Raw genomic sequence first — 14,389 nt, 5'->3', positions numbered from 1 at the left:
GAGTGTCGGGATTCCGACACTGTGATGCCAACAGCCGGCATACTGAATACCACCCCTTTTTGACATTTGTATTATTCTGTAGCAGTTAGATGACAGGTAGGCCGTTGCTATAAAGAGATCTACCTGATTTGTAACAATACTCAGGCTGTGGCCATTAAAGTATATGCTCCGTTGGTATTAAGGTGCCTAATGTGTCGCACAAAAACATTCCCCACACCATTGTACCAACACCAGCATGGAATTTCTGACCATGCAATCTCAATGTGTATACATAAATAGATATTTATTGGGCCAGTCAATGTTTATCCAATCTTTAACTGTCCCGTTTCTCTGTTGAAGCTCCTGAAGTTCATGTGCATTCAGGGATGCTCTTCTGCATACTACTGGTTTAATGCATGGTTATTTTAGTTACTGTCACAGCATCTTATCTTGAACCATTCTTTATATTCCCCATAACAAACTCGCAGAAATATTAACACAATTAATCTTCAAGAACTTTCCACTTCACTCCAACAACTGCTTTCACCTATTTCTGCATTCACCTCTCCTGAGATGGCTGTATCACACCTTAATAAGACTCTAGAACTAGCCCTTGATGAAGTGGCTCCAGCTACCCATCACACTCCACGTAGGCCTAGATGTCAACCATGGCACTCCAAATTAACAAGACAACTACAAAAACTCACACGAAAACTTGAACGTCAGTGGCGTAAATCTCGTATTTCAAGTGACTTCCTCACATATAAGACAGTCTACCATTCTTATAAAAATACCCTGGACATTGCCAAACAAACATATTTCCAAACTCTTATCTCTGCTCAAGCCTCTAACCCCAAACGACTCTTTAATACATTTAAATCACTTCTGAATCCTCCCGCACCTACCCCACCAGCCACTATCAAGGCACAGGATCTTGCTTCCTACTTCAAGGAGAAGATTGATAAGATCCGAGATGAAATGGTATGCTCTTCGGCAGCCAGTGACCTGCTCCGTTCTTTACCTGAACCCTCTGGCACTCTTTCTTCATTTGATCCCACAAATGAAGATGAAGTATCATCACTCTTCTCATCCTGCTTCTCTACTACCTCTCCTCTTGATCCTTTACCCTCACAAATAAGTAAAGCTCTGTCTCTGGTGCTCATCCCTACCTTAACTAACATCTGTAATCTCTCTCTCTCTACTGGTATTTTTCCTTCACTCTTCAAGCATGCAGTTATTACTCCCATTTTAAAAAAACAAAATTCTGACCCTAATGCTCTCTCAAACTACCGCCCTATCTCTCAGCTCCCTTGTCTTTCTAAGCTACTTGAGAGACTTGCCTACACTCGACTCACACACTTTCTTAACTCATACACTCTGTTGGACCCACTTCAGTCAGGCTTCCGTTCCCAACATTCCACAGAGACGGCACTGACTAAAGTGGTTAATGATTTGGTCACTACGAAGTCTAAAGGCCACTACTCACTACTTATTCTTCTAGATCTATCTGCTGCATTTGACACTGTAGACCACTCTCTTCTCATACAGACACTACAATCCCTAGGTCTTAAAGACACAGCCCTTTCTTGGTTCCTCTCGTACCTATCTAATCGCTCCTTCAGTGTTCGCTTCTCTGAATCTACCTCCTCTTCGCTACCTCTTTCAGTTGGAGTACCGCAAGGTTCAGTCTTGGGTCCTCTGCTTTTCTCTATCTATACCTCATCTCTTGGTAAACTAATCAGCTCTTTTGGTTTTCAGTATCATCTGTACGCAGATGATACTCAAATCTACCTATCCTCCCCTGACTTGTCCCTATCTGTACTGGACCGTGTCACTGAATGCCTTTCTGCTATCTCATCCTGGATGACATCTCGCCACCTCAAACTTAATATTTCAAAGACAGAGTTAATTATATTTCCACCGGCCAATAGTAGGTACCAACCTGATATCTCTATCACTGTTGAAAACTCGACTATCTACCCTACCCCACAAGCTCGCTGCCTAGGTGTCATCCTTGACTCTGATCTGTCCTTTGTTCCCCACATTCAATCTGTCTCAAGATCATGTTACATGCATCTAAAAAACATATCCAAAATACGACCATACCTTACACAAGACACTGCTAAAACTCTAATCCACGCTCTCATTATCTCCCGCATTGATTATTGCAATAGTCTCCTAACTGGTCTTCCCAAAACGAGACTCTCACCACTACAATCCATTCTGAATGCAGCGGCGAGGCTTATCTTCCTCGCTAGACGTTCATCGTCTGCAGATCCACTCTGTCAGTCCCTCCATTGGTTACCTGTATTCTACCGCATTCAATATAAAATACTTTTACTCACACACAAGGCCATTAATCAAACTACACCAACGTACATCACTTCGCTTATCACAAAATATCTCCCCACCCGACCTCTGCGCTCTTCACAAGACCTGCGTCTCTCATCCACACTCATTACTCGCTCCCACTCACGACTGCAGGACTTTCATCGGGCTGCACCCACTCTGTGGAATGCCCTACCACACACAATAAGACTCTCCTCTAGTCTCCAAACCTTCAAGCGTTCCCTCAAAACTCACCTCTTTAGGCAAGCGTATCAAATTCCTGAACCGCCCACATAACTTTCATAAACCTTGCTATCAAATTACATCCACTCTGTACAGTCCACACATATCCTCACATGTCTTCTCATTCTATGCAATAGATAGCACCTTTCCTTATGTACATATGCCTATAGATTGTAAGCTTGCGAGCAGGGCCTTCCTACCTCTATGACTGTTATCACCCAGTTTGTAATTGTTATTTCAAATTGTAAAGCGCAACGGAATTTGCTGCGCTATATAAGAAACTGTTAATAAATAAATAAATAACAACAAGGAGTTTTCTGCCCACAGAACTGCTGCTCACTGGATGTTTTTTGTTTTGTTCTCAATTCTCTGTTAACTCTAGAGAACATTGTGTGAGATCCCAGGGATTCTGCAATTTCTGAGATGCTCGGACCATCTCTGTTACTGTACAAACAATCATTTCAAAATCAAGATCATTTAGATTATATTTCTTAGCCATTCTGGTGTTTTGTTGAAACAACAACTCTACTGCTTGTCCATTTTAGCCTGCTTTTATGCATTGAGTTATGGACCCTACACACTTAAACAGATCTCACTGCACGATATGAACGTTCTCATTCATTAATGAACGAGAACTCGTTCATATCGTGCAGTGACCAACGATTAACGATGTGCGGCACCGCGCTCGTTAATCGTTGGTGCCGGGTCACTTATGCATGCAGGCCAATATGGACAATCTCGTCCATATTAACATGCACTGCTCTGGTGACGGGGAGAGTGAAGAAACTTCACTGCCCCCGTCACTTCTCCCCGCCGCTGGGTCGGCCGTATCCGCCGTCGGGTAGCTCGGCGGCGGATCGCATAGTGTGTAAGGCCCATTACTGTCACATGATTGTCTGATTAGATATTTACATTAACGAGCAGGTGTGCATAATAATGTGATTATTGAATGTCTCTCCTGCTACAGATTTTGTTTGCTTTGTTTTCTTTAGAACTGCATTCCTGTATGTGTGTGTGTTTTTCTCATGACAAGAACTCTGAAATTAATGTCTGTGGGGAGGGGGCAATTGAATTGCTCCAATGGGCGCCCGTTACGTTTGGGTGGCCACATACCTTTGAATTTCACTCCCACCTCCCCATGTTTCCAAGTTATTATTGTGCATTTCTCTTATGTACTAGAGGATGCTGGGGACTCCGTAAGGACCATGGGGATAAACTGGCTCCGCAGGAGACATGGGCACTTTAAGAAGACTTTAGATCTGGGTGTGCACTGGCTCCTCCCTCTATGCCTCTCCTCCAGACCTCAGTTTGATACTGTGCCCAGAGGAGATGGGTGCACTACAGGGAGCTCTCCTGAGCTTCCTGTCAGAAAGTATATATTTGTTAGGTTTTTTTTTTCAGGGAGCCTGCTGGCAACAGACTCCCTGCATCGAGGGACTGAGGAGAGAGAAACAGACCTACTTCTGTGAGTTTCAAGGCTCTGTTTCTTAGGCTACTGGACACCATTAGCTCCAGAGGGATTGGTACGCAGGTCTCACCCTCGTCGTCCTCGCAGAGCCGGAAGATAGAAGCCGGGTGAGTATGAGAAGAAAAGAAGACTTCAGAGGCGGCAGAAGACTTCATGATCTTCACTGAGGTAACGCACAGCAGTAAAGCTGTGCGCCATTGCTCCCATACACCTCACACACTGCGGTCACTGTAAGGGTGCAGGGCGCAGGGGGGGCGCCCTGGGCAGCAATATAACCTCTCCATTGGCAAAATAAGTATATACATGTACAGATGGGCACTGTACATGTATATAACAGAGCCCCCGCCAGTTTTCAGGAATTCTGAGCGGAACAGAAGCTTGTCGCCGAGGGGGCGTGGCTTCTCCCTCAGCACTCACCAGCGCTATTTTTCTCCACAGCACAGCGCTCCCCGGACTCTCCCCTGCTAATACACGGTGAGGGGTGGGGGGGGGGGGGGCACAAATTTGGCGGATATAAAGTATAAACAGCGCTACTGGGTAAACATTTAGTGTTTTTTTCCAGGGTCATATAGCGCTGGGGTGTGTGCTGGCATACTCTCTCTCTGTCTCTCCAAAGGGCCTGGTGGGGAAACTATCTTCAGATAAGAGGTTCCCTGTGTGTGTGGTGTGTCGGTACGCGTGTGTCAACATGTCTGAGGTAGGCTCACCTAGGGAGGAGGAGCAGCATATGAATGTGAGGTCTCCGTCGGCGGTGCCGACACCTGACTGGATGGATATGTGGAATGTTTTAAGTGCTAGTGTGAACTTATTGCACAATAGATTAGACAAAGCTGAAGCTAAGGAGCAGTCAGGGAGTCAACCCATGTCTGTCCCTATTTCGCCGGGACCTTCAGGGTCTCAGAAGCGCCCACTATCCCAAATAGGAGACACAGATACCGACACGGATTCGGACTCCAGTGTCGACTACGATGATGCAAAGTTACAGCCAAAAGTGGCTAAATGTATTCGATATATGATTATTGCAATAAAAGAGGTGTTGCATATCACAGAGGAACCCCCTGTCCCTGACACGAGGGTACACATGTATAAGGGAAAGAAGCCTGAGGTAACTTTCCCTCCTCACATGAGTTGAACGAATTATGTGAAAAAGCGTGGGAATCTCCAGACAAAAAACTGCAGATTCCCAGAAGGATTCTTATGGCGTACCCTTTCCCACCAGCAGACAGGATACGGTGGGAATCCTCCCCTAGGGTAGACAAAGCTTTGACACGCTTATCAAAAAAGATAGCGCTGCCATCCCAAGATACGGCTACCCTCAAGGATCCTGCTGACCGCAAGCAGGAGGTTACCTTGAAGTCCATCTACACACATTCTGGTACTTTACTCAGACCAGCAATTGCGTCGGCCTGGGTTTGTAGCGCTGTAGCAGCATGGACAGATTCCTTATCAGCGGAAATTGAGACCCTAAGGATACCATTTTATTGACCCTAGGCCATATAAAGGATGCTGTCTTTTATATGAGAGATGCTCAAAGAGACATTAGTTTACTGGGTTCCAGAATAAACGCTATGTCAATTTCTGCTAGACGAGTCCTATGGACCCGGCAGTGGACATGTGATGCCGACTCAAAAAGACATATGGAGATTTTACCTTACAAGGGTGAGGAATTGTTTGGGGAAGGTCTCTCGGACCTGGTCTCCACAGCTACGGCAGGTAAATCGAATTTTTTGCCTTATGTCTCTCACAACCTAAGAAAGCGCCACATTATCAAATGCAGTCCTTTCGTTCCAATAAAGCAAAAGAGTACGAGGATCGTCCTTTCTTGCCAGAGGTGAGGGCAGAGGGAAAAAGCTGCACAACACAGCTGGTTCCCAAGAGCAGAAGTCCTCACCGGCCTCTACAAAATCCACTGCATGACGCTGGGGCTCCCCTGAGGGAGTTCGCCCCAGTGGGGGCACGTCTTCGAATTTTCAGCCACATCTGGGTTCACTCACAGGTGGATCCCTGGGCATTGCAAGTTGTTTCTCAGGGATACAAGCTGGAATTCGACGAGATGCCTCCTCGCCGGTTTTTCAAATCTGCTCTACCAACTTCTTCCCCAGAAAGGGAGATAGTCTTAAATGCAATTCACAAGTTGTGCCTTCAAAAGGTGGTGGTCAAGGTTCCCCTGCTTCAACGAGGGAAGGGATATTACTCAGCCCTGTTTGAGGTACTGAAACCGGACGGTTCGGTCAGACCAATTTTAAATTTTAAATCCCTGAACCTATACTTAAAACGGTTCAAATTCAAGATGGAATCGCTGAGAGCGGTCATCGCCAGCCTGGAAGGGGGGGATTTTATGGTATCTCTGGACATAAAGGATGCATACCTTCATGTCCCCATTTATCCACCTCACCAGGCGTACCTGAGATTTGCGGTACAGCATTGTCATTACCAATTTCAGACGTTGCCATTTGGGCTTTCCACAGCCCCGAGGATTTTCACCAAGGTAATGGCGGAGATGATGGTACTCCTGCGAAAGCAGGGTGTCACAATTATCCCGTACTTGGACGATCTCCTCATAAAAGCGAGATCAAGAGAGCAGTTGCTGAACAGCGTCTCACTTTCACTGAAGGGGTTACAGCAACACGGCTGGATTCTCAATATCCCGAAGTCACAGTTAACTCCTACGACTCGTCTGCCCTTCTTGGGCATGATTCTGGATACAGAGCAGAAAAGGGTTTTTATTCCAATAGAAAAAGCTCAGGAACTCATGAGTCTCGTCAAGAACCTATTGAAGCCGAAACAAGTATCAATGCATCACTGCACTCGAGTCCTGGGAAAGATGGTGGCATCATACGAAGCCATTCCCTTCAGCAGGTTCCATGCGAGAATTTTCCAATGGGACCTACTAAAGTGGTCCCGGTCACATCTACAAATTCTTCAGTTAATCACCCTGTCTCCCAGAGCCCGGGTATCACTCCTATGGTCGCTGCAGAGTGCTCACCTTCTAGAGGGCCGCAGGTTCGGCATTCAGGACTGGATCCTGGTGACCACGGACGCGAGCCTCCGAGGGTGGGGAGCAGTCACGCAGGGAAGACATTTTCAAGGTCTGTGGTCAAGTCAAGAAACTTGTCTTCACATCAACATCCTGGAACTGAGGGCCATATACAACGCCCTACGTCAAGCGGAGACCTTACTTCGCGACCAACCGGTGCTGATCCAGTCAGACAACATCACAGCAGTGGCTCATATAAACCGCCAAGGCGGCACAAGGAGCAGAGGAGCGATGGCGGAAGCCACCAGGATTCTTCGCTGGGCGGAAACTCATGTAAGCGCACTGTCAGCAGTGTTCATTCCGGTAGTAGACAACTGGGAAGCAGACTTCCTCAGCAGACACGACCTACATCCGGGAGAGTGGGGACTTCATCAGGAAGTCTTCGCACAAATTGCAACTCGGTGGGGACTGCCCCAGATAGACATGATGGCGTCCCGCCTCAACAAAAAGCTACAAAGGTATTGCGCCAGGTCAAAAGACCCTCAGGCGGTGGCGGTAGATGCCCTAGTGACACCGTGGGTGTTCAAGTTGGTCTGTTTTTCCTTTTCTTCCTCTCATACCCAAGGTTTTGAGAATAATAACAAAAAGAGGATTGAGAACAATTCTCATTGTTCCGGATTGGCCACAAAGGACCTGGTATCCAGACCTACTGGAATTGCTCACGGAAGATCTGTGGCCTCTTCCTCTCAGGGAAGACCTGTTGCTACAGGGGCCCTGTCTGTTCCAAGACTTACCGTGGCTGCGTTTGATGGCATGGCGGTTGAACGCAGAATCCTAGCGGAAAAGGGCATTCCAGATGAGGTCATTCCTACGCTGATAAAGGCCAGGAAGGACGTAACAGCTAAACATTATCACTGGATATGGCGAAAATATGTTTCTTGGTGTGAGGCCAGAAATGCTCCTACGGAGGAATTCCATCTGGGCCGTCTCCTTCACTTCCTACAGACTGGAGTGAATTTGGGCCTAAAATTAGGCTCCATTAAGGTTCAGATTTCGGCCTTATCTATTTTCTTCCAAAAAGAACTAGCTTCTCTTCCAGAAGTACAGACGTTTGTGAAGGGAGTGTTACATATTCAGCCTCCCTTTATACCTCCGGTGGTGCCTTGGGACCTTAACGTGGTGTTGAGGTTCATTAAGTCGCACTGGTTTGAACCACTTCAAACAGTAGAATTAAAATATCTCACTTGGAAAGTGGTCATGTTATTAGCCTTGGCTTCGGTTAGGCGAGTGTCGTAATTGGCTGCTTTGTCTCATAAAAGCCCCAATCTGGTTTTCCATATGGATAGAGCAGAATTGCGGACCCGTCCTCAGTTCTTGCCTAAGGTGGTGTCATCTTTTCATATGAACCAACCCATTGTGGTGCCTGTGGCTACGCGAGACTTGGAGGATTCCGAGTCCCTGGATGTAGTCAGGGCTTTGAAAATTTACGTGGCCAGGGCGGCTCGAGTTAGGAAAACAGAGGCTCTGTTTATCCTTTATGCTGCCAACAAGCTTGGTGCTCCTGCGTTCTAAGCAGACTATTGCTCGCTGGATCTGTAACACGATTCAGCAGGCTCATTCTACGGCTGGATTGCCGTTACCTAAATCGGTTAGGACCCATTCCACCAGGGAGGTGGGCTCATCTTGGGCGGCTGCCCGAGGCGTCTCGGCACTACAACTATGCTGAGCTGCTACTTGGTCGGGTTCAAACACCTCTGCAAAGTTCTATAAGTTGATACCCTGGCTGAGGAGGACCTCATGTTTGCTCATTCGGTGCTGCAGAGTCATCCGCACTCTCCCACCCGTTTGGGAGCTTTGGTATAATCCCCACGGTCCTTACGGATTCCCCAGCATCCTCTAGGACATAAGAGAAAATAAGATTTTAAGCCTACCGGTAAATCTTTTTCTCGTAGTCCGTAGAGGATGCTGGGCGCCCGTCCCAACTGCGGACAACATTCTGCAAGACTTGTATATAGTTTTGTTTACATAAGGGTTATGTTAGAGTTTCATCAGTTTGGGACTGATGCTACGTTGTTTTTTCATACTGTTGACTGTTTAATAGATAAGCAAGTTATATGGTATGATCGGTGTGGCTGGTATGAATCTTGCCCTTGGATTAACAAAAATCCTTTCCTCGTACTGTCCATCTCCTCTGGGCACAGTTTCTCTAACTGAGGTCTGGAGGAGGGGCATAGAGGGAGGAGCCAGTGCACACCCAGATCTAAAGTCTTTCTTAAAGTGCCCATGTCTCCTGCGGAGCCCGTCTATCCCCATGGTCCTTACGGAGTCCCCAGCATCCTCTACGGACTACGAGAAAAAGATTTACCGGTAGGTTTAAAATCTTATTTTTGTTTAAGAGCATTTTTAGCTAGCGTGTGCATTTAGTATATGACATAACCTATTACATATTAAACTTCTAAATATCAAAAATATATCCCGATAACTAAATAACTCTGAAGTTAAGTGCACCAGTGACTACTTTAATTTACATTTGCAATTTAATGTACAGCTAAAATTAAACTCTTTAAATGACACCAGAAAAATATTTGACGCTAATAAAATAATTGCTCCTCCATTTTGCAGCTGTTTTACCATGGTACTGTCAGTTCACTTCTCTGTGCCTCTCTGACACTGGTCCTTTATGCTCTGTCCCTGTTATTAGCTGTACTATTGGGACTGCATCCACAACATTAGCCTGCCTTGTTCATACAGCTGCATTTATAATCTGTTCTTTGCCAGACAAGAGGGATACTTGCTGTTGCTTTGATTGGACCATTTTCCCCCATGTGACTAGTCTCCATGGACTGATATGGGTTTCTGTAAAGAATGACTTCTCCTTTTGTGATTATATTTCTCTTAATAATCAGCTATTTCACAGTCTGTTAAGCCCAAGGGCCCTTCCCCCACTGTTGCTTGAGTTCTGCAGTTGCATAAATCAGTGGAAAAACTGCTTCTGTGAAAAGCATTATAGAATACACTCTGTATGAGATGGAATGTAAGAAATAAGCTTGTTATAAGCTTTAGAAATGCAGAATGAACATGTTCATTGAGACGATGCAAGCTATATAAGTGAAATTGTATAGAAAATATTGCTACATTGCTATATTGCTACATTTGTACCTTAGTCTGATGAAATGCAGAATGAACATGTTCATTGAGACGATGCAAGCTATATAAGTGAAATTGTATAGAAAATATTGCTACATTTGTACCTTAGAGATGTCATTGACATGTGAGATGAACTAGATACCTGTAGTACACCGATCTAGCAGGGATTGACTTGCCTGCACAGTCTATCTTTTCTTGCGATGCCGACCTGGCGGGGCCGCGCATCGGGATCGCAAGGTGACTTTCACCTTGCGATTTGCACTAACTTTTCTTGCGATTTTGACTATATAGTCAAAATCTCAAGAAAAAATCTCACCGTGTGTACACACCTTTAGTCTGTTGAACTACCTGTCTTGTTTAACGATCACACTAAAAAAATGTAAGTATAGACCCTTACCTTTGTGCTGCTCAATAGGGAGTCAAGAATTGCCATACTGAAAAACCAGGTCAGCATAACTGGAAAGGAGAGCACTGTTAGGATTTATTAGCAACTTAAACAGTTTAGTCAGGTGCCCTATACACAGTAACCTGATTGATTACATCGTGTGTCCCCTATTTACCACACTGCTCCAGTCCACTGCTTCCAAGCCGTCAGATTGAGCCTAACTAAATTGAAGGTTGGAAAAAGACAAAATGTCCATCGAGTTAAACCTCAACCTGTATTATAATTCCTACACTATTCTGTGTGTAATTTAGGTACCCATTTAATAAGAAAGTAGTTATTTAAGCTAATTATGTGCTTTTGTTTTTGCAGGAAAGGCTTTCCATGGACCATAAGGTCTAAATTGACCCTGGATTCCTAAAGTACAGCATTCAAGAAAAGTGTCTTATTAACATCTTTCCATATACTTTGCAGTTACTCTAAACATTTATAAATGTTGCGACCTTCAAACCTTCAGCCTGACCCAATGGGTCAGGCAGCCAACTCCTGCCAAAAATTGCTGGATGGTCGCCCTTCAGATATTTCTGGGATGGGACTTGATGACCCATTGCGAGTTGGTGTTCCAACATCATTTTACCATAGTACAAATCAAGAACTTGATCTGTCAAATAAGCAATTTAAAAGAGAGACAGGTGGACCTTATTCAGTTATGATGGACACTAAAGTAGGCAAGCCACATCTCCTTGAACAAGAACAGCAGTCATTTTTTAGGGACAATAAGCCAGCCAATGATGTTCGACCTGTTAAAGGGGAGAGACAAAATTCTGGTGAATCAGAGGACGACGACGATGATGATGATGACGATGAGGAGGAAGAAGATGAGGATGATGTGAATTACAAGAGAGAACAGATAATTGTGGAAGTGAACCTCAATAACCAAACATTAAATGTCTCCAAAGCAGATAAAGGTGTAGCCAAGGAGTCCTCCCACTTAAAAACCAGTAGTGATGAGGAGGGAGGTGAATCTGGAGAGGACGAGCAAGACAGCCATGAGGATGAAGAAAATGAATCCCAAACTGGTGGAAATCAGACCAATATGGAACATGTGAACCAGGACCAAAAAACTGAAAACTCCAAAATGTTGGCTAGTGATGGAACTACACTTGCCAACCCCAATAATGAACAAGTTAAAAGTGAGGCTCCCAAGCGCAAAAAGAAGACTCCCAAAGAACCTAAATCTCCTACTGACAAGGGAAAGGTTGAGGAGAAGGAGACTCTTACTTGTGACAAATGTCCTCGGGTTTTCAACACACGATGGTATTTGGAAAAACATATGAATGTTACGCACCGACGGATGCAAATTTGTGATAAGTGTGGCAAGAAGTTTGTCCTGGAGAGTGAGTTGTCTCTACATCTTCAGACAGACTGTGAAAAGAACATTCAGGTATGTCTAACATCAGATGCTATTTCTGTAACATAAAATATGAAAGGTTTGAAATGTATCTCATTAATGCTTTAAGGCTTAATCACACTGCTGTTTGAGGTGCCAATTGCTGTGAATTACAGAGCAGAGACACCTGTAATGGAGGATATATAACAGACTTGAGCAGCACCTGAAAAACACAATGGTGCTTAAACACCATCCTTCTGTTTGAGATAACTGTTGGATCATTATGATCTCCGCTACTTTGCATCTGCATAGAGGGCACAGAACAGAATGCATTTTAGACTAGTTGAGAGCAAACTTAAACTGTAGCATTCCTCTTAAGTGCACAGGGCAGGCAGACATTTCGTTTTCTGAACTATTATTCATGATGCAGTTTAGAAATTTACAAAGGAGATTTATTAGATCTTGTAGAGAGAGAAAGTATCAACCAATCCTCTACTAACTACCGTTTTGCAGGCTGTGCTCGAAAAATGCCGTTAGCTGATTGGTTAGTACTTTATCGCTCACCACTTTCTCTCTTCAAGATTTGATTAATTTAGCCCCAAGTGATGTCAGTGTTTCCTAGTGCATCAGTAGACTGCATTGTTAATTTTGATTTGGTAGGTTCCGTCCTTATTGACAATGGCTTAATCTACAAATGTCGGACTCCACTGGGTAGGCAACAGATACTGATCTACTGCCATCATTGTTAAACTGTAGCGGTTACATTCCGTACATAAACTTACTACATCTTTCCATGGCTTCTGTAATCTTATCATTTATGTAATTTAGGGTTTTCTGATTTCTTAAAATCTTAGAAAAATATTTATTTTTTACATTTATTATGCTTTTTTACTTAAGTGACCAATGTAACAATATTTAGTTACTGTACGGTTTATTTTGAGCCCTACTTGATATTACACTTAGATATAGTAAAAGATCGATGGCCATCCTTTTAGGTGGACTTTAGGTGATCTGCCAAACAGAATCTTTTATGAACATGGTCGCAAATCATAATATATTATTGTTTGCCTACTTTGATAACTTTATTGGGAAACAGTCAACAATTCAGTTTTGTTTATTATTTTTATTATGGTCATTCCTAAGACCGCATATGTAAAACTTCTTTCCTTCAAACAGGGTTCCTGTAATCTGGTCCCAAAGATGGTGAGTAAATAGCATCTGGAGGCAGCCATGATGGGCCCCCCAGGGCATTTATTTGTATGTATTGTTCTGTTGATGGATACACAATATTTTAGCCTGAAGTCCACAGTAGAACCAACACCAGTGTTTATAACAGACTTGACTAAATATACTTGAAATGTCAGTAGCGCTTTTATTATTGTTTTGGTTTATTATAAAAATACATTATGCCCCTGGTTTCTGAAATATTTATTTAAGGTCTTTTATAAAGAGTTAACCTCTCAAAAAACATTTATATTTTGCACATAATGGAAGATTTTGACTTTTTTATATTTGATCGTGTGGGTCCATTTTCTCTGTTCTAGAAGCCAGTTGCTTTTGTTTTTTTATTGTTTTTCTTTCCCAGTGTTCTTTCAATTGTATTTAATCAGCAACCAATCATTCCTATTCTAAAGATAAAAATATTCTTATTGCCAAGAACTAAATTTGCACTTGTGTATTGTGATTTCAGTTATAAAATACATTGGTAGCTAATTGCTCTGTGTGTATGTCCAAAATGGCTGCCCGTGTTTCCATCCAAAATAATTAGGACAGATGGATAATATTGTGAGCACATGACCCTGGTCATGTGTACAGCCATCATGTAACCAGCTAATTTATGTGGATATAAGATGCCTATACTCAAAAGGGCTATTTTTACTGCATTTCGTGTTGATCTATCATGAGTATCTAAAAGCTTTCTGTTTACTAGTTGAGACTGGTGTTTTTGTACAAATAATAATTTGTGAAAAACTTCTGTGACTTCATTTCATTTAATAGAACTGAAAATCGTATTAGTTTATTTAGCCTATTTGCATGTCTGGTGCAGCTTACTTGAAACTGTGAAGTGCTGGGGGAACTTTAAGAGCTGGGTGCTATTTCCAGGTCCTGCACTTCCAGGTTGCTCAAACATGCAGTTGGACAAACCAATGAGATCTACCTGGTTACCAGTCTATAGGGTGGCCAATATCAGCAAGTCCTCAACAGTTACCTAAAATTGCTACATTTATACTATTCCACCTACTGCTATAGAGGATTGAGACTGATTAAAATCCTTTGTAAATGTAGCTGGCCGTTTACTCACGACAATAAATGTCCTATGGCATCTTGCAGTTCTACTTTTACCTCTGATCTCCGATTTCTCCGTTCCCCCACTTAAGTGTGTGGCCAAATTAGAACAGATCCAGATATCCATTGTGCAATGTGGATCTCAATGATCATATGGGCTTGTCATAAACAATGTATGAATAATTGTTT

At 43.6% G+C, this 14,389-nt stretch overlaps 1 protein-coding gene across 5 annotated transcripts in view; it reads left to right on the top strand.

The window, feature by feature from the left end:
• ZNF652 (zinc finger protein 652) overlaps positions 1-14,389 on the top strand; it is a 210,184-nt gene that overhangs the window by 80,768 nt on the left and 115,027 nt on the right. For 4 of the 5 annotated variants that reach the window (XM_063959854.1, XM_063959855.1, XM_063959857.1 and 1 more), the window contains 2 exons: positions 10,897-11,968; positions 13,091-13,117. In XM_063959854.1, the coding sequence (XP_063815924.1) occupies positions 11,018-11,968; positions 13,091-13,117 (978 nt within the window). In that variant the 5' untranslated portion in view covers positions 10,897-11,017. The remainder of the gene's footprint in view (positions 1-10,896; positions 11,969-13,090; positions 13,118-14,389) is intronic. The other variant, XM_063959858.1, reaches the window with a different exon arrangement.

This window comes from Pseudophryne corroboree, chromosome 3 (genome assembly GCF_028390025.1).
Source record: "Pseudophryne corroboree isolate aPseCor3 chromosome 3, aPseCor3.hap2, whole genome shotgun sequence".
NCBI lineage: Eukaryota > Metazoa > Chordata > Amphibia > Anura > Myobatrachidae > Pseudophryne > Pseudophryne corroboree.
This window is presented reverse-complemented; position numbering and strand designations above follow the sequence as displayed.